The 26,774-nt window shown below is 45.3% G+C and overlaps 1 protein-coding gene across 2 annotated transcripts in view; it reads left to right on the forward strand.

Moving 5' to 3' along the window:
- Positions 1-25,507, forward strand: part of D-CDES (D-cysteine desulfhydrase) — a 60,549-nt gene extending 35,042 nt beyond the window's left edge. For both annotated transcript variants that reach the window (XM_087381483.1, XM_087381482.1), the window contains exons 5-10: positions 23,325-23,416; positions 23,612-23,707; positions 23,913-23,970; positions 24,070-24,183; positions 24,451-24,548; positions 25,056-25,507. In XM_087381483.1, coding sequence (XP_087237609.1) covers positions 23,325-23,416; positions 23,612-23,707; positions 23,913-23,970; positions 24,070-24,183; positions 24,451-24,548; positions 25,056-25,263 — 666 coding nt within the window. In that variant the 3' untranslated portion in view covers positions 25,264-25,507. The remainder of the gene's footprint in view (positions 1-23,324; positions 23,417-23,611; positions 23,708-23,912; positions 23,971-24,069; positions 24,184-24,450; positions 24,549-25,055) is intronic.
- Positions 25,508-26,774: the final 1,267 nt, after the last annotated feature.

Genomic DNA, 26,774 nt, shown 5'->3' on the forward strand with positions numbered 1-26,774 from the left:
GTTTATGACAATTTGGCACCTCAGGGGAAGTTGAAGGACTTTAAGGAGGCAGGTGCAGCCATGAAATTTGAGACATTTAGTGGGGTGCAATACAAACTCAAGGCCTTGACCTTTTTGCAGCAGTTCGATGCAGCTTAATAAAGAATACACATCCTAAGAATGATGGTAATGCAATCACATTCTAAGGATTTGGTCACACTTACACAACCATCTTCTTCCAATCCATTGAACTCCACTAGTAGTAGTAATGAACCCTAGATACTCAAGTTTAACCATGCATAGCAGGTTTCCTTTCTATTTACAAATAGACTAGCTTTCCTTAAAAGTATTGAACATTTTTCTAAAGTGTTTGGTCAGGAATCCTTTTGTTGTCAATAAGAACATCGTCAATAAAATATACTACGAACTTCTTGATATCCAGCGGTAGTAAATCTTTCATAAGCATGACGAATGTAGCCGGAGCATTGGTAAGCCCAAATGGCATTACCAAAAACTCTTAATGTCGAATCTTGCTTTTGAAAGTGGTTTTATGCACATCCTCGACTCTAATCTAGATTCGGTGGTAGCCACTCTTAACATCTATCTTGCTGAAAATTGTGGCCCCATGTAATGCATCTAGCAAATCATCAATCCGAGCCATCAAATACCTGTTCGTAGTAATGATATTGTTAAATCCTTTGTAATCTATCTAGAGATGAAAAGTATTATTATTTTTCTTTTTTAATATCATTGGCGTAACGAAATGTGAGAAACTAGGCCTACTCTGGCCCAGCTTGAGATATTCTTCCAGTTGCCTTCGCATCTCGGCTTCTTCAGCAAAGATTAACCTATAGGGAGGCCTATTTATAGGTTCTGCCCTTGGTATAAGTTAATCTTGTGTTGGACATTCCCCTCTAGGGATAACTCATAAGGCAACTCATCCCTAAAACAATTAGAGAATTTTTATGCAATCTAATTAGCCAAGTTGGCCATTTTTCCATCTTGGGTAGCGTTAGTGCTAATACCTCAACTTGTTGGCGAGTCTGCCGTGTCTCTCGTTCTAGTTCTCCGATCCGCCATGCTTTGCTGGTCAATGCTGTCTAGCTGGAAAAACTCAGTGATCATGCTCTGAGTGGATTTTGGATGTACACCCTGATCTCACCTAGGTGTCCTGAGCAGATGCTCTCTGTGTCGGATGGCCTCATGGATGAAAGTTGCCAGGCATCTCCGATCTGGGGGTCTGAACCTGTTCTTGAAAGTAGCGACCTTGGATCTCATAGTATAGAAGGCATCAGAAGGCGAAGTGCTCCTTTGACTCAATCTCTTGCTGATCACACAGTGTAGATGCGGCCCTCTTTGGGTATGGCTTTAGCCCGTCCACTCTCAATGCAAAGTTGGTGTTATGAAACACGGAACTGCCCAATTGATTGTTAGAAATCACCACACCAAAGGGTATATGCAGCGGAAGGTAGATAGTGTAGCCCAGGAACTTACAAATTGGTGTTATAGATGGAATTCAAAACTTCTTTCCTTACGTGGTCAACATACATGTGCAAGCCAGTCAATAGACAATGCTCATAAGAGAGACATAACCAACAATGTATATATTTCCGTCCAATGGACACAATACAAAATAATTCCAGAGTCCCACCAGAGCGTGGTCCTCTGTCCTAACCAAAATATGCTGTCCTCTTACATCCGTGGTACTCCTAGATCACTCAGCTCCTAGAGAGCTTGAGTTGGCTTTGTCACGGTGCCTGCAAACGCCCTCCAAGCTATCTTTCCTGGACAGCCATGTGTGAGGCAGTGAATGCACCTTTGATCCTTGAACCTTGCTTCCCTGGAAGACAGCCAAGGGTGCAGTCTCCCTCTGAGCTTTGTCTTCAGCAAACAGCTCCCTCTGGTCTTTCTGGAAGATGGCCCAAACACCTGCTGTCTTGCTGCTCCAAATCGCTGCTGAAGGGCTGCTCTGATGGATGACATATGAGCCCCAAGCGCTCCCTTTTTATAGGGCATGAAGCTCTTTCCATCTGAACTGACCAGAACTGGCCGATCCCCCAGTCTGTGGGGGCCGACACTGGTCTGTGCCAAACAGCCAAGATTGGCTGGCTATGACCAGCCCAATCTGGCCTGGCCACATGGCATGCTGCCAGTGGCCCAGGCCCATAACAGCCCCAAATTGGGGTCTATTCTCTGCCCCAAACAGGCGCATCTCCTCTCTTGGTGCCCTGCCATCTGACTGGACCTGTCACCTGTTCTTGCCCTTGGACACCTGCTGCAGCTTTGTCTACTCTGCTCCAGCCCTGCGTACGGGAGCACCTGCCATCCGTACTTCTGCTGCAAGGTACTGGGCTGCTGACATCACCTTCCAGGCTGTAACATCTTTGCAGATTTGCTCCGTACTGTCCCAGGCTGCCACTTGGCTAGTCCGTAGTAGTTCCAAGAGAGACTCCGACCTATCAGGTATGCTTTGAGGTGTGCTGCCCACATGGCAGCCTATGTGCTGCCCATATGGCAGCCACATCATCCTAAAGTCCACCTCCCCCCCCAATGCTCTCCTCATATTGGGTCTTACAATACCCCCTCTCACCCACACATCTTAGCCCAATCCCAACTGGTCGATGTAGCTGCTCCATTAGCTCCCATGTTGAAGCCTCTGGAACAGTGCGATGTCGATGTTGATTCTCGTCTTTCAACTAGTGGTTCCTACTCCTCTAGGTCTGGTCCTGCGTAAGCAAACCATCCCTCCTATTGAAAGTGGAAATGTGAGCAAGATTATGCAAGCGTGTATCTTTCAAGTCCTTGAATGTACATCCAATGTGCAGATGATGCTATTGCAAACTTGTCTATGAAGGAAGTAATAGAAGAAATTGTAACAAAGTTCCTTGAGGATATATCTCAATTAAGCGCAAACGCCAAAGAGAAGATATTTACAACGATTTGAATTTAAAAAAGACATTATTATAGATCATCTAGGTAGCTATCCAAGTATACTCTAGCGTCAATATCTATTACCTACATCCATCCACCAATGAGACAGTGTTAGAACAAGCATATCTCACAATGTGGGACTACAAGTGTTGTTGATCTTGACCGCATGTTATTGCAATCAAGACTATACCAAGAAAGCATACCAAAAATTATATAGAAACAACTATTTTTGGAAGGAGGAAAAAGGACAAGATTGTAGAGATATACGATGATATAATCATCACTCTTCAATTGTGCATGTGACTCATGAGTAACTATTCTAGTTAGCTCAATATATTAACATAAAACTGCATTCTACCCTGTCTAAAACATTATAGGATAGAAAGCAGGAAACAAGACCTGCCTTGTGTGATGATTCATAGTTTCCTTCTAGTATTGTCTTCGAATAAGAGACTATTAGCCATCACTGTGTGAAAGATTGGGACAACACATCATGATGACCTTAAAATGTTTCACACAGGTCCATCCTTGGTAGCACTAGTTGGCACCATCACCTTCAGTCACGTTCCCCAAGCGATCTCGAGCAATCGTGATGCAAACATTCTCCAATTTTCCCTCTCATAATAAATGAACAGCCTAGAATCCTCTAGTTCCCATGCTCTTAGGGCATGTTTCAACTTGTCCTACCTCTAGCAAGGTCCGCAACCAAGCAACCATCTCAAGAAATGAACTCCCAAGTGGATTAAGGATGACCTTGATTCAGAGGCTATTGGGGATCGACTTCCACGACTGGAGGACGGTGCCCTTGCTAGAAGAAGGGTGATTCAGGTTCAATCAAGTGCATACAGAGTTCTGGTCTACAGAAGGTTTGAGTTTGTTCGATTTTGATGTGTGGTTTAGTAGCAGAGATGTTGATGTCAGAAGCCTCTTCACCTCCTGATTAGTCGCACACTCCACGAGGCTGCCCTCCAAATCTTTCCCCACACCACACGGTCCACTAGACCACCACCTCTTGGTTCTGTACCTTGCAACAATTGGTACGATGCGGAGTGCAAGGCTTATCGCCAACAGCTTCGACTTGAAACCAGATGTCACCTCCCGAACACACCAGACACGGTACGCAAGTATCGATGTCTCGTACGTCGGAAGAAGCAGGCTTTTCTTCGTCAAAATGAGGAGGAGCTGCTGCACATCTTGTACAGCAACAACTCTAAGGATTTTTGGCGGAGATTCCTTGAGCGTAGGCCCCCATCACCCCTCACGGACACGAGAGTCTGGCACACGTATGCACACCATCTATATGATGTCCCACACCAGCCCACTCCAGACCTCATACACACACCTCGTCCCACCACTTGCACGTTGTTTACCAGAGGGGGAGTCAAGGGCGCGACATTGAAACTGCACAATGGCCAAGCTAAGGATCACGAGGGGCTATGCACTGAGTTTATCGCATATGGGATGGACACGTTAGCCCCGATCCTAGCAAAGCTATTCAATGATGCTGTTTGCCTTAACTTCCCCCGCACTTGGACACTCAACACCATCACCCCCATCCACAAGGTAGGGGATCCCATGGACCCGAGTAACTACAGGACTATCATGATTGGACATGTGATGTCCAAGATCTATGCAGCTGTATTGGATGCATTAGTCACCCTGTTCGCAAAGATGAGAGGGCTCAGAGCAGAGGGTCAGGCTGGTCTCAGGCGAGACCATGGGACTATGGATGACATATTCACACTCACGAGTGTCATTGAGGAGGCCAGATCACGGAAGGAGAGGGTATACTGTTGCTTTGTGGATTCCGCAAAGCTGTTGGAATCGGAGTCCTAGTGTGTGTGGTCCTAGAATCCTAGGAGTGTCCTACAGTTGTGTGAGTGTGAAGAGTCTTGAGGCCACTTGTGCCACCTCATGTGGTAGGTGTGATTCCTCCCCTAGATTATAGGATCTAGATTCTCTTGTGTGTGACCTCATCTATGAGGTGTATGTGTGGGAAGATAAGGCTTGCCCAGCCTATAAAAGAGGCTATGTACTTGCTGTGAACATATCAATCTAGTAACATCAGTTCGTGCCTCAGCTCTTGTCTCCAATCATGTGTCTCTCACCCTCTCCGCATTTTCAACAGTTGGTATCAGAGCAAGTCTTCCCTGACTGAGCTCTTGCTGACCCGAACCTGCCCACGCTGCAGCTCCTGCCCATGCAACTGCTGCTCTACGCTGCACCTCTCTGCCCACGCTGCTGCTCCTGCAACAGTCGCCATTCAGCCCGCAGCAAACAGCAAACAAACCCGCCATCTTGCAGATCTTCTGCCCACTCCTCTGTTCGCTCTTCTACCCGCCTTTGCTGCCCTACCTCATAATACTGCCCGCTATCTTCCCTGATGCTGCGCCATTCTGCACGTCCTCCCTCGCAGTCTGCGTCAATCTCCTTCCTAAGTGTCACTACTAATGCTTCGGTGGCATGGACATCAGCGCTGCACGAACCACCTCATGAGTAGTCGTCAACAACAGACGGGTGGGTGGCAAAGCACTTGCTAGGCACATAACTTTAACTACCTGTGACGTTGCAGCTGTGCAGCCCATTTTTCCAGCAGTTCGTGACTATTTTCAAGTAGTTTGCAACAGCTCGTGGCTGCTTCCAGCAGTTCGTGGCATTTTTTGGGGAATTCTAGCCCGTTTTCAACTTTGAACTGCTCCATCAGCAAATTTTCAAGGTTGCCTACCCTCATTTATGCTAGACGACCCTCTGCATAGCAACTTCAGGATCATTTGGTGCTAAAATCTGCAAAACTTGTCACTTTTGTCCTAAAAGTCGACTTTTGCACTTTTAGCGCAGATTTTCAGTATTTTTTGGGGATTTTGGCATATTTGGCCTCTTCTGCACTATGGTTTTCATATTTTGAGAAAAAATATCAGAAACCCCAATTTTCTGAAAACCCTAATTTTGCAGCAACCCTAACCCAAAAATTTAGGGCTTTTCTGTCCTGTGTCTTCCTTTGGCATAATTGAAGCTTCTACCATGTAAAATTTGGGCCTTTTTTGAAATTTGAGGGATTTAGACACTGGCTGTAATAACAGCTAAGACCTTCCCACCAATGGATAGGAAAAAAACTCCTCGTTCATCGAGAAATTCTCAGGGAGCAATTTCCCAACTTGGCAGACGAAACTCCGGCTTCTTCTTATGCGAGAAGGGATATGGAATATCACCAATGGCAAGGAGCCAAAACCCCAAAGTGATGATGCTAGAATCAGTTTGTGGGAGAACCAAAATGATAAAGCAATGGCTATCATTGGCCTAGCTTTAGCTGACAATTTTATCCACCATGTGGATTTTGATAAGATTGCAAATGACGTTTGGGAAAAATTAGAGAATTTGTTTGGAAATAAGATCAATAATTCCAAAGTATTTCTCAAACAAAAACTCTTCAAGCTCAAGATGAAGGAAACTGAAACCCTCAATGAACACTTGAGCAATCTTGGGTCAATTCTCCAACAATTATCTGCCATCCGAGCCATTGTTGAAGATGATGATCAAGTTGCTGTACTTCTCTCAAGTATTGAAGACATTTCCAAGTACAATGAGATCCTTGCTATCCTCAGAGTCAGCCGCAATATGAGCTTTAAGGATATGGTAGCTCATCTCATTGATGAGGACCGTAGGCTTACAGAGAAAGCAGAATCTTCCTTTGAATCTGACAAAGCATTCTTTCTAAAAAATAAGCCCAAGAAGAAAGGAAAACCTCTTAAATGTAATTACTGTCAGAAGGTTGGCCATCCAGAGGATCGTTGCTTCAAGAAGATGGCAAAGGTACAAGCCAAAGAACATGCCAATCTGGTTGCGGAGCAGAGCGAGGACGAAGACGATGAAGCTACACCTTCTGGACCTGAGGAACAAGCCTGCACTGTTGCTATTTCTGGTCTATCCCTCCATGAGGTGATAGATGAAGAGTGGGCTTTCTAGAGTCATGTGTGTTAGGTACTCTGCCTTGGGTAGTCCCCCTAGAATGATGTAATAATTTGTCATTTTGTGTGCCTTGTCCTATAAAAGGCTCCACTTATTTCCATGTACCCAGTTAGGAGACAGGTGTGAGTGTTTGGGGGGAGAGAGAGAGAGAGAGAGAGAGAGAGAGAGTGAGCTTGAGAGCTGAAAGTTTGATAGCTTGGTTGCAATAGAAGAGTGTGAGAGTGTACAACTGAAAGAGTTAGAGGTAAGGTTTTGTCCTAGTTACAAAATATTAGTAGTCACTAACCATAGTTAGTGAACTAACTGCGGTTAGGGAAAGAAACTTCTTAAAGAGGGAAAAGTGCCCCTAATTAGCTTATTAAATTACATTGGTCACTGCTGAATTATATCTATAATTCTAACACCCCCCTGCAGTGCCAATGTCATGTACAAGGCTGATCAATCACCAAACGGATATAAGTTCAGGGCACTGCGAAATGCCTCAAACTTTTCATGTGGTAGTGCTTTGGTGAAAATATCTGCAACGTTGTCATGTGTGGACACAAAGATCATACTGATCTCTCCTGCATGCAACTTCTCTCTGACGAGTGATAGTGAACCTCAATGTGCTTCGTGCGATCATGAAACACTGGATTCTTTGCCACTGCAACGACACTCTGACTATTAGTGAGAATTGGAGAAGGACCCTCCAAAGACAGATGAAGATCAGCAAATAGACATCGCAGCCAGACACATTCAACTGTTGTTGTGAAAGCTGCCCTGTACTCAGCTTCACATGATGAGGTAGCCACTGTAGATTGTTTCTTGCTCAGCCAGGAAATGCAAGATTTACCCAAAAAGAAACAATTGCCACTAGTGGACTGCCTAGTGTCATAATCACCAGCCCAATCTGAATCACTGTAGGCATGCATCTGCAAGTCACCCCCCCTGGGAAATAACAAGCCAAAAGACTTCGTGCCCTGCAAATAACGGAAGATGCGCTTAACTGCCTGCCAATGCATAGTTTTTGGGCTGTGCATGTACCTGCTCACCTGAGATACTGCAAATTGAATATCAGGTCTAGTGTTGCAGAGATATACGAGGCATCCAACAGCCTGACTGTAAGATGTGGCATCAACTGATTCTCCTGCATCATGCATTGTGAGTTTCAGCCCTGGCTCCTTGGGAGTGGCTATGGGCTTACAATCATGCATGTTAAATCTGTCCAAGAGTTTCTGCACATACTTAGACTGAGACATAACAGTGCCACGTCTCTCTTGAGAGAACTGGATCCCCAAATAAAGTGAAGCAGCCCCAAATCTGACGTGTCAAAGGTGGTCTGCAAATCAGCTTTGAAATCTGCATTTTTATCTTCATTGGACCCTGTGAGCAGTAAGTCATCGACATAAAGAAGGATGACTAAAATTTCCCCCCCATCCATCTTGATGTAGAGGGTGCTCTCAGTAGGACTATTGTGCAGCCCCTTGCTGGTCAAAAAGGCATGAATCTTGGCATACCATGCACGAGGAGCCTGTTTCAGCCCATACAAAGCTTTGTTTAGCTTGCATACCTGAAGTGCATTTGCTATAATTTCAAAGCTTGGAGGTTGTTTGACATACACCTCTTCCAGCAAGTCTCCATTTAAGAAGGCTGTTTTGATGTCCAACTGATGAACATTCCACTCAAAATGTGCAGCCATTGCAATAACAGATCGGATGGTGGTCATCCGGGATGTAGGAGCAAAAGTCTCCTCATAATCTATGCCCTTTTTCTGAGCATAGCCTTTAGTAACCAGCCTTGCCTTGTATCTGTCAATGGAGCCATCAGGCTTCCGTTTCACCTTGAAAACCCATCGTGTGCCAATGGCATGTTTACTTGGTGGCAAGTCTACAACATCCCAAGTCTGATTTTTTTCAATGGACTGCAACTCATCATGCATGGCATTCATCCAATGCACATTGTCCTTTGCTTCTTCGAATGTTGCAGGCTCCTCCTCATCAAGAAGAGTACGTGCATATGCTGATTTCACTGAATTAGCACCTTCCATGTGCCTTGCTGCACTGCGAGTCCTGCCAGGTAATGGAGCATCGATCTTACTCTCCCTGAGAGTCTGTAACAGCCAGTTTGGAACTGTTTTTGCTGCATGTATGTCTGCAATTTCTTGCTGCACCACCTGTTCCACTGCCTGTGGAGGTGGCAAGACATCCTGTGGCTGAACTGAAGCATCGGGAGGTGGCTGTGAATTCTGATTTGCATCAGAAATATCAGCAGGGGAACCCAAGGCAATGGGTAGTAACCCCTCAAAAACATCCTCTGAAGAAGAAGGCATATGAAATTCAGCCTGAGTGTGAGCTGAATTTTTTGCAAATATCACATCTCTACTGACAATGATCTTGCGTGTAGTAGGATTGTAGAGACGGTACCCCTTGCTTTCTGCACTGTACCCAACAAATATGCACTTAATTGCCTTACAACTTGTGCCTAAATTCAACTGGCACATGAGCATATGCAAGGCATCCAAAGACTCGGAAATGATCCACTGAAGACTTTCTCCCATTCCAGACCTCATAGGGAGTTTTTGTTTTCAAAGCCTTAGTGGGAGCCCGATTTAAAATGTAGTTGGCACACATCAGCAGACCTTCAAGCCAGAATTTGTGAGGCATGTGTTTGCTTTTCAGCATACGTCTGTCCATCTCCATAAGAGTTCTATTTTTCCTCTCAGCTTTGCCATTTTGCTGAGGGGTCAGCCTCACTGTGAGCTGATGCACAATGCCCTTGCCTTTCATAAAAGCATCAAAATTTGCAGACAAGTATTCCCCATCTCTATCTGTGCGCAATGTCTGTATCTTGAGTCCGGTTTCATTTTCAACCATGGCTGAAAAGTGTTTAAACACCATGAACACTTCTGATTTGCGCTTCAGCCCAAAGACCCAAGTGAAATTGGAGTAATCATCAATAAAGGTAACAAAGTAGAGATGACCACCTAATGATGGAGTCCTCATGGGACCACAGACATCATTGTGTATAAGCTGTAATTTGCGGACAGCTTTAACTGAACCATCCTTTTTGAAGGGGAATCTATGCATCTTGCCTAAAATGCACCGTTCACAGGCATGTGGAGGAAGTATCTCAAGAGGTGGCAATGCATCAACCGTAGAGTGCTTTTGAAGTGTCATCAAGCTGTTATAATGCATGTGGCCATATCGGGCATGCCATAATTCTGCATTCTGCATGGCAGCAGTAGGGGTAGAAACTGCAAGAGCATGGGCTGCTCTTTTCTTAAAAAGATCAAGCTGAAAAAGCCCACGCAGCAGAGTACCAGATAATCTTAAGGCATAATCATTTTCCCCATCTCGGACAGCACATTTGTCATCCTCAAAGATGACCTGAAATCCAGCTCTGTTAAGAGTGGACACTGAAAGAAGATTCTTGGTGATACCAGGCACATATAAGACATCTGAAAGTCTGAAAACTGAGCCATCAATGGCAGTAAGCTCAACTTCTCTTGTGCCACGTACTGAATATGACGAGTTATTGGCACAAGTGACTTTCTTACCAACGGGAGGTGGATGCAAGGAAGTCAAAAGACACTTCCTAGAAGTGATATGCTTGGATGCACCGCTGTCAAAATACCAAGTGTTCAGTGTGTTTCATTGACACTGAAAGCAGATGCATCCGTAGAAGAGTCATAACTGCAAGTCAAAAATGCATATGTATCATCATTACAAGTGGCTGTACTATCCCGAGCATCTGGAGCAGCCAGCCTAGAATCTGAAATGCAAGATAAAAAGGCATAATCCTGTCCAACAAAGTTGGCTGCAGCATCCCCACTGTCAGATGCATGAGGAGCTGAATCCGAAACAGCCATACCGGAGCTGTTTTTCTTCTCTTTTGCAAGCCTTTTCCTGCATTCTGCAATGTGATGACCTGGCTTTTTGCAGTAATGACCAAAACCCTTCTTCTTGGGCTTACTTGCATCATTTTTAGCCTTTTGTAAAGGCTGTCCTGACCCACTGGAAGGCTGATTTACTGATGTCTTTGCCTGTCCCTTTGTTTTTGACTTAAACTTTGAGAGCATAGCTTGTCACCTGCACGTGAAGCCAAGTTTTTCCTGGTCTGCTCTTCCTGAAGCTGAAGTCCTATCAACTCATGAAAAGTGAGAGGATTTGCATCCCCCCTCAATGATAAGTTCAGCGAGGTATGAAAGCTGAGATAAGACTCAGGAAGAGAATTCAGAGTGGTAGTAATCATCTCTGAATCAGAATTAATCTCATCTATGTTTCAATAATTGCTCTTTGAGATCCTGTAGCTTTGTGAGGTGGACTGACATGGAGTCACCCTCTTCCATATGTGTATTACTTAACTCTCTTTTCAAGAAAGATACCCTTGCATCATTCCGGGCTGCATACATGCTTTCTAAGATATCCCACGCTGCCTTCGAGGTCTTACACGACCGGATATGCGGAATGATAAATCTTTTCACTGAAAGAGAGATGCATGACAAAGCTAAGGCATCCCGTGAATCCCATCTCTTCTGCTCTGGAGTAGTGGCTATAGCTGCACCAACAACTTGTTCTGCAGCTGCACCTTGTGCACGACCTCTTCCACCTCCTTGCTGAGGAGGGGTATTAGGTGCCATACCTGCTGGTCGGATCTCACCCCCATTCACATAATCCCATAAATTGCGAGAAATCAGAATATTGCGTACCATAAAACTGCAGAGGGAGTAGTTGGTACCATCCAACTTGTCTTCCTGTGAAAGACCACCGAACTGGAAGTCATTCTGATTTTGCTGGGCCATATCTGAGAAAGAGATTTAAGCAAATACAAAACTGAATTCCCTTACTGGGAATGAAATGCACAGCTCCCAAAAAACACAGCCAAGCACTGGCTGTAAATGCAACTCAGATTTCTGCACTTGCACTGTCAGAAATCTGTCCAAGCATAAAAAACTCTCCAGAATCTGCCAAAAGTGCTGCAAAACACTTCAAAAAAGGCAGTATGAACTGAAAACTCCAAAATTGCTCTCCCAACACAAAAGCCCCAAAATAGGCCTGAAATTGCAATCGGAAAGGGGCAAATTGATCAAAAGCCCCAAATGTTGTAAGAATTGCGCTCTGTCTGCAAAAGCCCCGAATTTCAATGCGAAATTGCAGTGTAATTACAAAATCCCCAAATTTCTTCAAGAAATTGTACTGTAGAATTGAAAGCCCCAAATTTCGAGCTTGAAATTGCAACCAGAAAGGGGCAAAAGTACAGAAAGCCCAAATTTTGCAATTTCAGCAGAAAGACCCAAATTTCAGACCAAATCTGCAATGTTTGCTCCAAGTGCAGCCCCAAGTTTCTTCAACAGCTGCAAATTGATTGCAATGTCTGCAACAAACAAGATGCCCCAAATGTACTCCCAAAAAACTGAGCCAAACAATGGCTGTCTGCAAAATGTGCTTGCGTAAGATCACCTGCAAGGTACAGCTTGTGCGTAGGTACAACCTGTACGGCCAGGTACGATCAATGTACGGAGTGCAGGTACGATTGGTACGTACGGCGATGACGCAGGTGAGGCTGCAGGTATAGCACGTACGACAGGTACGCGTTAGCACAGTAGGTACAGTATGGCCAAACAGCTCTGCAGATCAGGTACGTACGGCGTTGTACGGCGACAAGCTGTACACCGTACAGTCGTGAAGTACGACGAGATTGCAGGTACGGCTCTGATGCAAAATGGTATGGCGACGTAGGAACGACGATGCAGAAGGTACGACTGGTACAGAATGCTCAGGTACGGTGGGTACGACAGAGTACAGGCAGGTACGGGCGAGTGGCGCAGGTGCAATACGAAACTGTACGTAAAACAGTCTGTACAGATTGTACGGATGATCTGTACGGACGACGCTTGTACGGATGGCGTGCTCCAATGGGAATGCAGTAGGAGGAGGAGCTTGGGCTGGGAGCAGGAGCTCAACGAGGCTCTGATACCAAATGTGAGTGTTTGGGGAGAGAGAGAGAGAGAGAGAGAGAGAGCAAGAGAGAGTGAGCTTGAGAGCTGAAAGCTTGATAGCTTGGTTGCAATAGAAGAGTGTGAGAGTGTACAACTGAAGGAGTTAGAGATAAGGTTTTGTCCTAGTGACAAAACCTTAGTAGTCACTAACCATAGTTAGTGAACTAACTGCGGTTAGGGAGAAAAACCTCTTAAAGAGGGAAAAGTGCCCCTAACTAGCTTAATAAATTACATTGGTCACTGCTGAATTATATCTATAATTCTAACAACAGGGGGGTTGTTATGTCTATCCTTTATCAGGCCTGGCCGAGTTCCAGGATGTTGGTGTACTCCCTAGACCTATAAGTTGGTCATGCATCCATGCTCAGATTTGAGTCTCTGATCACGTTCACACCTAAGCCATGAGAGTGCTTGGTTCAACCTCTGAATTATGCTCAGCTGTTAGCCTCTGAGATTGCCTGGGATGCACAGTCTGGATGATGTCATAGTATCTCACCCTAGCTCCGAAGGGGGGTTTGTTGGAATCGGAGTCCTAGTGTGTGTGGTCCTAGAGTCCTAGGAGTGTCCTACAGTTGTGTGAGTGTGAAGAGTCTTGAGGCCACTTGTGCCACCTCATGTGGTAGGTGTGATTCCTCCCCTAGATTATAGGATCTAGATTCTCTTGTGTGTGACCTCATCTATGAGGTGTCTGTGTGGGAAGATAAGGCTTGCCCAGCCTATAAAAGAGGCTATGTACTTGCTGTGAACATATCAATCTATTAACATCAGTTCGTGCCTTAGCTCTTGTCTCCAATCATGTGTCTCTCACCCTCTCCCAATTGGTATCAGAGCAGGTCTTCCCTGACCCGAAGCTGCCCACGCTGCTGCTCCAGCTCTTGCCCATGCTGCAGCTCCTGCCCACGCAACTGCTGCTCTACGCTGCACCTCTCTGCCCACGCTGCTGCTCCTGCAACAGTCGCCATTCAGCCCGCAGCAAACAGCAAACAAACCCGCCATCCTGCGGATCTTCTGCCCACTCCTCTGTTCGCTCTTCTACCCGCCTTTGCTGCCCTACCTCATAATACTGCCCGCTATCTTCCCTGATGCTGCGCCATTCTGCACGTCCTCCCTCGCAGTCTGCGTCAATCTCCTTCCTAAGTGTCACTGATGCGCATGACTATTGCTTCGGTGGCATGGACATCAGCGCTGCACGAACCACCTCATGAGTAGTCGTCAACAACAACTGACGGGTGGGTGGCAAAGCACTTGCTAGGCACATAACTTTAACTACCTGTGACGTTGCAGCTGTGCAGCCCATTTTTCCAGCAGTTCGTAGAAGTTCGTGACTATTTTCAAGTAGTTTGCAACAGCTCGTGGCTGCTTCCAGCAGTTCGTGGCAATTTTTGGGGAATTCTAGCCCGTTTTCAACTTTGAACTGCTCCATCAGCAAATTTTCAAGGTCGCCTACCCTCATTTATGCTAGACGACCCTCTGCATAGCAACTTCAGGATCATTTGGTGCTAAAATCTGCAAAAATTGTCAATTTTGTCCTAAAAGTCGACTTTTGCACTTTTAGCGCAGATTTTCAGTATTTTTTGGGGATTTTGGCATATTTGGCCTCTTCTGCACTATGGTTTTCATATTTTGAGAAAAAATATCAGAAACCCCAATTTTCTGAAAACCCTAATTTTGCAGCAACCGTAACCCAAAAATTTAGGGCTTTTCTGTCCTGTGTCTTCCTTTGGCATAATTGAAGCTTCTACCATGTAAAATTTGGGCCTTTTTTGAAATTTGAGGGATTTAGACACTGGCTGTAATAACAGCTAAGACCTTCCCACCAATGGATAGGAGGGAGCAATTTCCCAACTTGGCAGACGAAACTCCGGCTTCTTCTTATGCGAGAAGGGATGTGGAATATCACCAATGGCAAGGAGCCAAAACCCCAAAGTGATGATGCTAGAATTAGTTGGTGGGAGAACCAAAATGATAAAGCAATGGCTATCATTGGCCTAGCTTTAGCTGACAATCTTATCCACCATGTGGATTTTGATAAGACTGCAAATGACGTTTGGGAAAAATTAGAGAATTTGTTTGGAAATAAGATCAATAATTCCAAAGTATTTCTCAAACAAAAACTCTTCAAGCTCAAGATGAAGGAAACTGAAACCCTCAATGAACACTTGAGCAATCTTGGGTCAATTCTCCAACAATTATCTGCCATCAGAGCCATTGTTGAAGATGATGATCAAGTTGCTGTATTTCTCTCAAGTATTGAAGACATTTCCAAGTACAATGAGATCCTTGCTGTCCTCAGAGTCAGCCGCAATATGAGCTTTAAGGATATGGTAGCTCATCTCATTGATGAGGACCGTAGGCTTACAGAGAAAGCAGAATCTTCCTTTGAATCTGGCAAAGCATTCTTTCTAAAAAATAAGCCCAAGAAGAAAGGAAAACCTCTTAAATGTAATTATTGTCAGAAGCTTGGCCATCCAAAGGATCGTTGCTTCAAGAAGATGGCAAAGGTACAAGCCAAAGAACATGCCAATCTGGTTGCGGAGCAGAGCGAGGACGAAGACGATGAAGCTACACCTTCTAGACCTGAGGAACAAGCCTGCACTGCTGCTATTTCTGGTCTATCCCTCCATGAGGTGATAGATGAAGAGTGGGCTTTCTAGAGTCATGTGTGTTAGGTACTCTGCCTTGGGTAGTCCCCCTAAAATGATGTAATAATTTGTCATTTTGTGTGCCTTGTCCTATAAAAGGCTCCACTTATTTCCATGTACCTAGTTAGGAGACAGGGGGGTTGTTATGTCTATCCTTTATCAGGCCTGGCTGAGTTCCAGGATGTTGGTGTTCTCCCTAGACCTATAAGTTGGTCATGCATCCATGCTCAGATTTGAGTCTCTGATCACGTTGACACCTAAGCCATGAGAGTGCTCGGTTCAACCTCTGAATTATGCCCAGCTATTAGCCTCTGAGATTGCCTAGGATGCACAGTTCGGATGATGTCATAGTTTCTCACCCTAGCTTGCCACCTCATGTGGTAGGTGTGATTCCTCCCCTAGATTATAGGATCTAGATTCTCTTGTGTGTGACCTCATCTATGAGGTGTCTGTGTGGGAAGATAAGGCTTGCCCAGCCTATAAAAGAGGCTATGTACTTGCTGTGAACATATCAATCTATTAACATCAATTCGTGCCTCAGCTCTTGTCTCCAATCATGTGTCTCTCACCCTCTCCCCATTTTCAACAAAAGCCTTTGACATAGTACCTCGAGCTCGTCTTATCACACGCCTATAGACACTGGGATTTGATCAGGAGATCATCTGGGCAGTCATGGCACTGTATGAGAGAGTCTCAGGCCGAGTTCGTACAGGCGCAGGTTGGACAGATGAGATCCTAAGTACCATAGGGGTCAAACAGAGTTGTCCCTTATCACTGACCCTGTTTGGCCTCTACATCGATGAGCTTGAGACTTTCATGGGGACGTTTGGAGGGACCGGTTGCTCACTTGCCGGGATGATCATCAGGATTCTTCTTTATGCAGATGACGTGGTACTCTTGTCGTCCACACCCGAGGGGCTCCAGTGACACCTGGATGCACTGCAGGCTTTTTTGTTTATCCCATGATTTGGAGGTCAACCTTGGCAAGACCAAGGTCATGATCTTTAACACCTCTCGAGCAAACATGCAACGGAAACAGTTTACTTTTACTTTGGGTGGGTCATCAGTTGAGATCGTATCCTCATACACTTACTTGGGGGTCATCTTCTCCGGCCCGTTCTTCACGACGAGACTAGCGATGCAGGCCAGACTGAGCAGGGGATACGCCTCACTGGCTCGGCTCGAGAGACAGTGCTTTCACTCCCACTTCCAGGACCCTCGGACCAAGGCTCTTCTCTTCGACTTCTTGGTCCGACCAGCCGGTATGTATGGTAGCCCTTGTTGGGGGCCTGACATGTCAGAGATAGAGTGGACACGGGTGGAGCGCTTGCAGATCCTTATGCTCTCACGGATGATCCGGGGGAAACCGTCTATACCACATCACATCGTTCAGGCTGAGTTTGGTGCTTCTCCACTCTAGCTTGATGCAGCCTTTCAGACCATCACATATCTACACCGGGTTATATCATATGGGGATTGCACATAAGGGAGACAGAGGTTGCCGTGGTTGGCTCTCGTTTCCTCCATGAGGTTGGCAGCAGAGGGAGATGAGCGATGCTGGTATGCACGGACTCACAGATGGTTTGTGAGACTAGGGTTCCACATCGATAGGATACCTCCTTTTCAGTATAGTTTAGATGTCCCTCCGGTACTCCTACCCACCATCCCGATCGGGCCACATACCAACCAGGTCATTCGAGAGGATCTCCTGCAGCTACACATCTTTAGGACCTGGTTGGAGCCGAGGGAGCTTCCAGTGAAGTTGAGCTTCTACAGAGATTACTGTCTTCGCATTTCGGAGGAGGGATTCATCACACCACTGGGGTACACTGAGCTTCATATGCCTCACTCACTATGGATCTCCATCGGACAGTTTCGGGTATCATCACCGCCTCCGCATAGAGAGAGAGCGGCAGAGCAGAGCGGATTCCTAGGGAGCATCGCTTATGCATAGTGTGCGACTGTCAGGAGGTTGAGTCGGAGGAGCATTTTATTTTCAGGTGCCCAGTGTACTACGAGATCCGAGGTCGCTACCACTGCCTCTTTAGAGACGGCTCCGGGCTCCTTTCGAGATTCCTCGCCTACCTAGATCAGAGATGCCTCGCGGCCTTTTCACGAGGGAATCCGACATAGAGAGTACTTAGTCAGGCGACGGGGCTTGGTCACATCATCAGACACCTCTCAGAGCAGGATCACAGAGTTCTTCCCATTGAGTGACATTGATCGTCCAGTCTCTAGCCGCCGACGTGACAGAGATCTCGACCCGACGATCGCAGCACGATACACGAGACATCGAGGGGACACACATATCACTTTGGGGGACCTCCTGTCATTGTTTAGACCTGGGATACGTCCCACGGGAGTCACGATGGCTCTGGTCTTGCGTCAAGCCTCATCCAGGAGATCGAGACGCACGGCACCCCTTGACGGGCACCAGCGTCCCATCACCAGCTATGCACCAGTCAAAGGGACATGACATACGGAGGATTCCGCTCCGCTCCACCAGTGCTTTTCTTTTCATTGTTACATCTAGATGTATTTGATTATGTATGATCAGACTTAGGATTCAGCACGGGTGATGATGCTCGTTTCAATAGCTTCACCCTTACTGTGATTTGTATCAGGTTTTCTTTCAGTCTCATAGACCCATCAGTCTTCCGAAGACTCTAATAAAATTTCTTTTTTCTTTCTTTCTCCCTTCCTCCTTCCCTAGATTTCTTTCTTTCACCATCCCTAACTTTGGAGAGTCTGGGAAACTGGATGGGACAAATTACCCTCTCTGAAAGGTGAAGATCCGGAGTTATTTAGTGGCTCGAAAACTGTGGAAACTGACAACGGGAGACGAGGCGAAGCCGGAGGATGTGATGGATAACAATGGGAGGATACTCATACCAGTAGATGGAGCGGAACTCGAAGCTTGGGAAGATAGAGATGCCCACGCTCTGACATTGATCCTAGGCACTATGGCGGACTCTATGCTTCCTCACATCCAGATGACCGATACGTCAGTAGAGGCGTGGGCCATTCTGAAGGATCTGCACGAGATAGATAACACATTATGGATCTTGCTTCTTGAGCATCAGCTCTACAACTTGGATATGGATGAAGGAGATTCGGTGCATGACTACTTGACGAAGGTCAAGGTGGTGAGGGATCAACTAGCATCCGGTTGGTCAGAAGGTGGACTCCTGCCATTTGGCCTTGATGGTACTGAGGAGGCTACCTCGGAGTTTCAAAAGCTTCGTTTCGACTGTGACAGCGGGATAGAGGATCAAACCTCCAACTTTTGAGGAGTTGGGTCCTTTATTGCTCCAGGAAGAAGCTAGGGAGAAGCTCTACAACAACGACAAAGATGACAAGGCGTCGTTGGCAAAGGGTTACGCTGGCAAAGGGAAGCGCAAGCCTAACTGTGGCAAGTCCAAGAAGGATGACTTTGATGACGAGGATACTTCCAAGAAGAAGTGCTTCTATTCATAGTTTTTCCCTTACGTTACCATACGCATACGACATACGAGTACGGAAGTATGATTGGAGTATGGATCAGCCCCTAGGGCTGAATCATACGTGACACTAATTTTACAAACAAGAAAATATACATTGTACACATTTAATTGACAGAGAGCTACAAACCTTTCAACTTCAAACTTCAAACTTGTATTACCACGCGCAATACGGAATAATTATTTCATACGCATATGGTTCAGCCAACCACACGAGTACGGAACCAACTATGCTTCTATTGTGACACGCCAGGCCATTTTGCGAAGGATTGCAGAGAGAAGGTGGATAAAAAAAACAAGGAGTCTGACTCAGATTCAAAGGGTAACACAAAAGCCCAAGCTAATGTGGTAATCGAAGAACTGTTCTTGGTGACATCTCCGTGTGTTATTGAGGTCAGATATGCCGACCAAGAAGCCACGGTGAAGATGTGTGGCATTGAAATGTGGGCTGACGGGGAGTCAAAAACCTTTGTGAAGGTGAAGGACAGCATGGAGTGCTTGGAATCTTCCAGGTGTGTGGCTGTTGATACTAACACGAGGGTGGATTCCATGGAGTGCCCTAGGGTTTCATGTTCAGATGTATGCTGTAATTCAGAAGGGGGCAGTACAGGATTGCACAGGTTATTGGTACGTGCCTTGATGAAGTACATGGTTTGCTTTCAGAGCAAGCACACAAGCAGTTCGACGACGTGGTATGTACTTGATCTTCTTAATTTAAGCCTTTATAGCATGCTGTGGAGAGAATCTGCTCTTCATATGTCTCAGGTAATGCGAGATTGGCAGGAATGGCCCTTCTTCAAAGGCAAAAGGGGAAGTGTGGGTGCTTCTTCAAATCTCGGATACAGATTGCTGGAAAGTGGTGGACAAGGTGCATGAATGATGGAAATAAGTGATTGCATGAATGATGGAAAGGGATTGCATTCATGATGAAATAAGGGATTGCATGAATGATGGAAATAAGTCGTTGCATAAGGGCGGGCCCAAGAAAGAGGAAAATCGGATTGAAGCATGAGGGTGGGATAAAGAAAGAGGGCATAAATGATGGAGCATTCTTTTTTCCTCTTTTTTTCTCTCTTTTTCTCTCTTTTCTCCTCTCTTTCCTTCTCTTTTCTCCTCTCTTTTTCTCTCTTATCTCCTCTCTTTTCTACTCTCTTTCCTTCTCTCTTTTTCTCTCTTTTATCCTCACTTTTTCTCTCTTTTTCCTTCTCTCTTTTATCCTCTCTTTTTGTCTCTTTTCCTTTCATTTCTCCTCTCTTTTTCTCTCTTATCTCCTCTCTTTTTCTCTCTTTTTTCTCCTCTCTTTCCTCCTCTTTTTTTCTCTCTTTTATCCTCACTTTTTCACTCTTTTTCCTTCTCTCTTTTATCATCTCTTTTCCTCTCTTTTCTCCTCTCTTTTTCTCTCTTTTTTCTCCTCTCTTTTCCTCTATTTTCTCTCTTTTCTCCTCTATGAGAGGTCTCCTCCCCATCTGTAAGCCCCCATATGAGGAGAGCATGGGGGGGGTGGACGTGGGAACTGATGGAAGGCACATAGGCAGCACTATGGCTGCTATGGGGGCAGGAGTCAAAGAGAGAAGAGAGATGTACCTAGAGAGACCAACATGGCTGCATCAGATGGTGGCCTTGAGAAGGAATGATGGCGGGGTATCTCGGGGTACAGAAGCTTGTATGGCGAGCCACGTGGCAGTGGGTGTGGGCAGGAAAACGACCTGGAGCAGGGCCTGTATGTGGCACAACATGGCGGGAGTACAGCAGGAGGATTGGCCTGGGTAGACAGGCTGGTTGGGCTGGTTATAGCCAGCCAACCAGGCCTAATTGAAGGCTGGACCAAGGGCTGATCCCTGCACAAAGGAATGGGGCCAGGTAGCAGCCCAACAGGGTGCATAGGCCCTTATATAGGGCTGGGAAGGCAGCCAACCAGTCTGTTGGTTAAGGCTGCAACCAACCAGGCGAGTCGGCCCACTTAGGGTTGGCTGGTCGGTAAGTTTGAAGGGGCTCTTGGAGCCTTTAAAAGGAGAGGCTCCAGGCCTCATTTTGCATCCAGCACTTCAGCGATGTGCAGACTCATCAATAGACAATGAACCAGCCAGATATAGAAGCTACCAAATGAATATATATTTCCATTCAAAGCTATGGACACAATACAAAAGAGATAGATCCAAAGTCCCACCAGAGTGTGGTCCTTTGATCTTACCACAAGGTACTTCTACTATTTGTCGGATATCTCTAGGCTTGAGCCCGCGTGCTCCACCTCGAGCATGTGTAGACCCTCCGTCCAGATCTCAGCTTCTTGCTGCCCTGATAGACAGCCTAAGGTTCAGCCCTGTGAACTCAGTCTACAGCTCACCTCTAGCTCACCTTCACCTCCAGTGTTGAGGCCCAAGGCTTGCTGGCTGCTCCTGTCTACCCTGGGCTATTCTATCAGTATTCCAGTGTGCGTACCTCTATTGGTCGATTTCTAACACACACCTCCTCATTGTGACTTCTAGGTCTGCATATCTTACCTCAGCAACACTCAGAGATGTCACCAAGAATAGTTCTCTAGTGACTATCACATTGGTTGTGTCTAACTCCCTTGAATTGAGCTGGACCCCTTCGTGTTCTTTTGATCTGCCTTCTTCTTTTTGCATTCGTTCGCAAACTACTTGGCGTATCACATTTGCTTCCTCTTTTTTTTGTTTTCTGAAGTGTCCTCTTTATCCTCAGAGTTGTGCTTCTTGGGCTTACCACTGCTAGGCTTGTGCTTCCCCTTGTCGGAACCGACTTTATCTTTTGCCAGCAATGCATTGTCATCCTCTATGTTATCGAGTTTGTCCCAAGCCTCCTCCTGTAGCAATAAGGGACCCAGCTCCTCAAAAGTCAGAGGTGTGTTTCCCTTGCCTATTGTTATAGTTGTAATGAAGCCCTTCGTGACATGGTCATGGAGCGTATCTCCTTCATCCATTCTCATATTGAACAATTAATGATTCAGAGTCAAGATCCGGGACGTGTGTTCGCCTCGTACAAGTCCTTCAGAGTGGCCCATGCCGCGATCAACGTGTGGATGTGAGGAATCTCTGCATCTACTATCGTCCCTATGATGAATGCTAGGGCTAGGGCATCCTATTTGATCCACTCCCGTTATGATCTTCCACAGCTTTTTGGCCACAAGATGACTCCGGATCTTTACCTTTCAAATAGGATAATTTGACCCGTCTAGCTTCCTGGTCTCTCCGAAATTCGTGGTGCGGGAGCACTTCCACCGCCCTGTCCAGCCCGGCTGGCCTCCCCAGAATTCTTGAACCACCTACTCTGGAACCTCCACCACTAGAACCTTTCTTTGCTGACATAGCTTTGGGAAATCACTTGAGCAATCAACAAGAGACGTTCGTAGCAACCGAACAAACTATGTACGCACCTGCTTGAACAGGAGTCACCTTGCTTCTCACAAAGGCACAATGACGTGGAAGTCGATTCCCTAGAGCCTTGAATCAAGGTCATCCTTCAGCAAAGGTCCTTGCCTTCAAGCTCCACCACTTGTGAACCTCCTTCCGGGCTCTAATACCATGTTAGAAATATCCACACCAGAGGGTGTATGTAGTGGAAGATAGATATGTGTAGCCCAGCACAGTGGTGTTATAGATTGGAATGCAAGACTTCTTTCCTTTGTGTGCTCAACATACTTGTGCACGCCAGTAAATAGACAGTGCTCATAAGAGAGATATAGAACTAATAGTAGATATATTTCTGTGCAATGGACACAATACAAAATAAGGCCAAAGTCCCACCATAGTGTGGTCCTCTGCCCTTACCAAAATATGCTGTCCTTCTACCTCTGTGGCAGTCCTAGATCATTCAGCCTGCATGCTCCCGTAGAGGTTGAGTTGGCTTTGTCACCGTGCCTGCTCCAAGCTATCCCTCCTGGGCAGCCACGTGTGAGGTAGTGAATGCCGTGCTGACATCACCTTCCAGGCTGTAATATCTGTGCAGATCTGCTCCGTACTGTCCCAGACTGCCACTGACAATTCTGTACAGTCCCAGGCCTCCAGAGAGACTACGACCTGTCAAATATGCTCTTAGGTGTGCTGCCCACATGGCAGCCTATGTGCTGCCCATGTGGCAGCCATGCCATCCGTAAGTCCACCTCCCTCATACTCTCAGGAAGCTCATGAGGTGTCAATTGGGTCCTGAATGTGTGTAGCTCTTGGATAACCTCGTGATATGTGAGTCGGACAACTATGTTAAAAGCCTCCAGTCTTTAGACTTTTTGTGCCATTTTCATTTGTTCTTCTCTTTATTGCTTAAGATTTCAAAACGATTATCAGCATATACTTATGGCTTTATTTTATGCAGGCCCTTGGTTTGATGCTGAAAGAAAGGCTTATTCAGAAAGGCAGGAAGCCTTATGTCATTCCTGTAGGAGGTTCAAACTCTTTAGGAACATGGTTTGATTCTCTTTTACACTCTTCATTCAGAATGAGAATGTGCTGGCATAAAATAAAAGGGGAGACCCAAGTGTCCTTGGCAGCTCAATATTCCAGATACTTTTTCTTCAATTCTTTTTGAAATCCGAGAATAGAAACATTACTCTCTCATAATAGGACTTTTGAGCCAAACGAGATGGAGTTCTTATCATGCAGGGGTTATATCGAAGCAATCAGGGAGGTTGAGCATCAATTGATGGGAAAGGCCGGCAGTGCTACTCGGTTCAATGATATTGTTATGGCTTGTGGCAGGTTTGTCTGAATATTCGTTCCAACACACTGGAACGAAATAGGAATTGTGATTATTAGCGCTCTTTCTTTTGTTCCTTGCTTAAATTAAGGGCTGCGTTAAAATTTTTGCAGGGCCTTCTTTACATGTATTTTTTAGGCATTCTAGAAACTCTTCCTTTCTTCTAATTTGGGCACTATTTGATTAGCTCCTTTGTTTATTTTGCAGTGGGGGAACAACAGCGGGGTTGTCACTAGCTTCCCATCTCAGCACCTTGAAGGCTAGGGTGATGATTTTTACTGAATGATAGATCATGGTTCTTTTACTAGTTCAGAAGTTCGGTTTCTTCAACGGTCCTGATATGAGGTAGCATTTTTCTTTACAGGTGCATGCCTATGCAGTATGTGATGACCCAGATTATTTCTATGACTATACACAAGGCCTACTTGATGGTCTAAATGCAGGCTTCAGTTCTCGGGCTCTTGTCAATGTCTCTGATGTAAGTAAATAAAAGCACAAAGATTGGCCAGTCCTTTTTGTGAAAATTGCGTTTAGCACTTTTTAAATGCCCATTACTCCGCTATGGTTTTTTCTGCTATCAGTATCCATTCCGGATGAACACTAGAAGGTTTGCCTCCATGTAGTCTATACAAGTGGGTCAAGCTAATTGGGCTTCGAATTCCTCTCTCCCCTATCTAAGATTGACTAGCTATAGCTAGAGGACTGATTTTTTAAACCCGTAGTATTTTCTAATGCTATGATACAGGCGAAGGGCCTTGGGTATGCCATGAGTACCACAGAGGAGTTAAGGGTGGTGAAGGATATAGCTGAGACTACTGGGGTTATTCTTGATCCAGTCTATAGGTATGACAATTTACCATTACCATAGTCAAATATTGTAAGGAAAAGGAAGTAGGAAACATCATGGTGTGACCACGATTCTTGTTTGAGGTCCATTTTACTGTTAAGTTTCTCTTTGTGATGATGCATGGATTGCAAATTTCTGTGGAGAACTCAGCAGTAGGCCATAGATACTGCACTGAAGTTATCAAACTATTGGTATTTCCTGCGCCATGTTGACATGGAAGACTAGGCACCTTGAAGGAAGCAAAGTTACTTTCTTATATATGCAAAGATGCTCTCCTTTGCAAAAAGCTGAAAGGATATGAAAAGCCTTTATTTGCTGATTGATGAAACAAATGGAACAGATTAACGGGAAAAACAGTAATAAAATTATATTTAATCACCTGGTTTGCATGCTGCATATGCTTTCTTTGTGTGCTAAGGAAAGTGTGAGGGTGACTAAGGGGCAGCTGTTTTTTAATGCAAAGCAAACTGTGCTCACAAGTTTGTTTGCTCCCTTCGTAACAGTGGAAAAGCTTTGGTTGGGATGCTGAAGGATATGAAGGAGAAACCACAGGACTGGGAAGGCAAAAAAGTGCTTTTCCTCCATACGGGTGGGCTCTTAGGTATGTATGATAAGGTGCAACAACTGCAACCATTGATAGGGAAGTGGCAGCGCTTTCACATAGGAGAATCTCTTTCGGAAGCTGGTAACAAGCTTGGCAGAATGTTTTGAAGGTGGCAAAACATCTAATGTTTCTGTTGAAGGTGAGACTGTATCCTGTTCGTGCATGTTCTTCATAGGAGGAGGGCTAGGCCCTTTATTACAGGCAAACACCTTTGCATTTCATATGTTACTGTATGGAATGTGGACGTGGTTAAGAAGAGTTTTGAGTCCTGTCTATTCAAACGAGAGCTCTTAAACTAGTCACTTGAGCTGACGTATGGTGTGAATGTGAAGTAAAAGATACAAAATTGTGCATCTCCCAGCATAATATTGTGGTATTTTAATATTTTGCAAATGGAACAAAAGCATTCGGAGAGGTCATTGTTTTATCTAGTTAGCTCCAAAAAACTGAGAACATTGCATGTCGAGTGCACTTGATTGTGCAATCTCACTCAAATGGTCTCTCTGCCATTGAATTGACCTTATTTGCTGTGAGCTGCCTTGAGTGGTGGTAGTGAGTGTATGGCAGTATTGCATACCTGAGCCAGTCAAAGGAAGCCACATGAGCTCCCTGGGTTTTGGAGTGTTCTCAATTTAAATGAAAAAGACACACACTGTCCTTCAGGTTGGCAAGAAGAGTTATTTGGACTCTGCTTTTCTAGATGAATCTCCACTATTTTTCACTTGCCTGTGAGGTTATTTATGACTAGGGTGCATCCAGAATGTGCATAACTTCCATAAGAATTACTTCCTATTATTTGCGAGTGTTTTGCTCTCCATGTGTGTGGAGTTACATAGGTCCTTGGTTACCTCCTAGTTGAGTAAGGGTGTGGATGGTCTCTGTGCCATTGAATTGACCTTACTTGCTGTAAGCTGCCTTGAGTGGTGGTAGTGAGTGTATTGCCGTATTGCATACCGGAGCCAGTCAAAGGAAGCCACATGAGCTCCCTGGGTTTCGGAGGTTTCCCACCTTGGCAGATATAGATGTTGGTAGCAATGTATGAAAGTTTTGGAATCAGAATCAACTTTGCATGTTCACGAACTACTTATGGATAGATTTCGAGTGGAGGTCCCCTAACCATGACGTTTGCCATTTGCAACTTGAATTCCTGCATAAATTTCTAAGCACTGCAAAGTATAATTTTTGGTTGGTTGCATCTTGGAAACGTATAGCTAGACTTAATGGATAGAGCTTGATAAATGGGATGGAATGCTTTATTGAGGTTGTGTAGGTCGTGAAGCGCTATGTTAATGTACCTCCAGATTGTGGAGAGCCATAAAGGTACAATAAACATGCTAGAGAACCTCTCAAGTTGGGAGCTGCAATAGAGTTCTATGAAGTCTACAATGAAAGACATTGAAGATGTATATGTAGAAAGGGGAAGGTTGAGCTTGGTAGGTGGACTGCATGTGGAAAGCAATTGCTTTCAGAGGTGTAGTTAGTAGAGCTGAATATGCAAATTAAAAACATGGAAGATTACTTTGCAATTTGCCAAGGATATGAAATAATATTGCTCTGAAATTACTTCAGCCAAGAAAATCCTCCAGGAAAACAAATGGTCAATGTTAGCTATTGATGT

Source organism: Dipteris shenzhenensis, chromosome 11 (genome assembly GCF_047967505.1).
Source record: "Dipteris shenzhenensis isolate YYH24624 ecotype China chromosome 11, Dip_SZ_1.0, whole genome shotgun sequence".
Lineage (NCBI taxonomy): Eukaryota > Viridiplantae > Streptophyta > Polypodiopsida > Gleicheniales > Dipteridaceae > Dipteris > Dipteris shenzhenensis.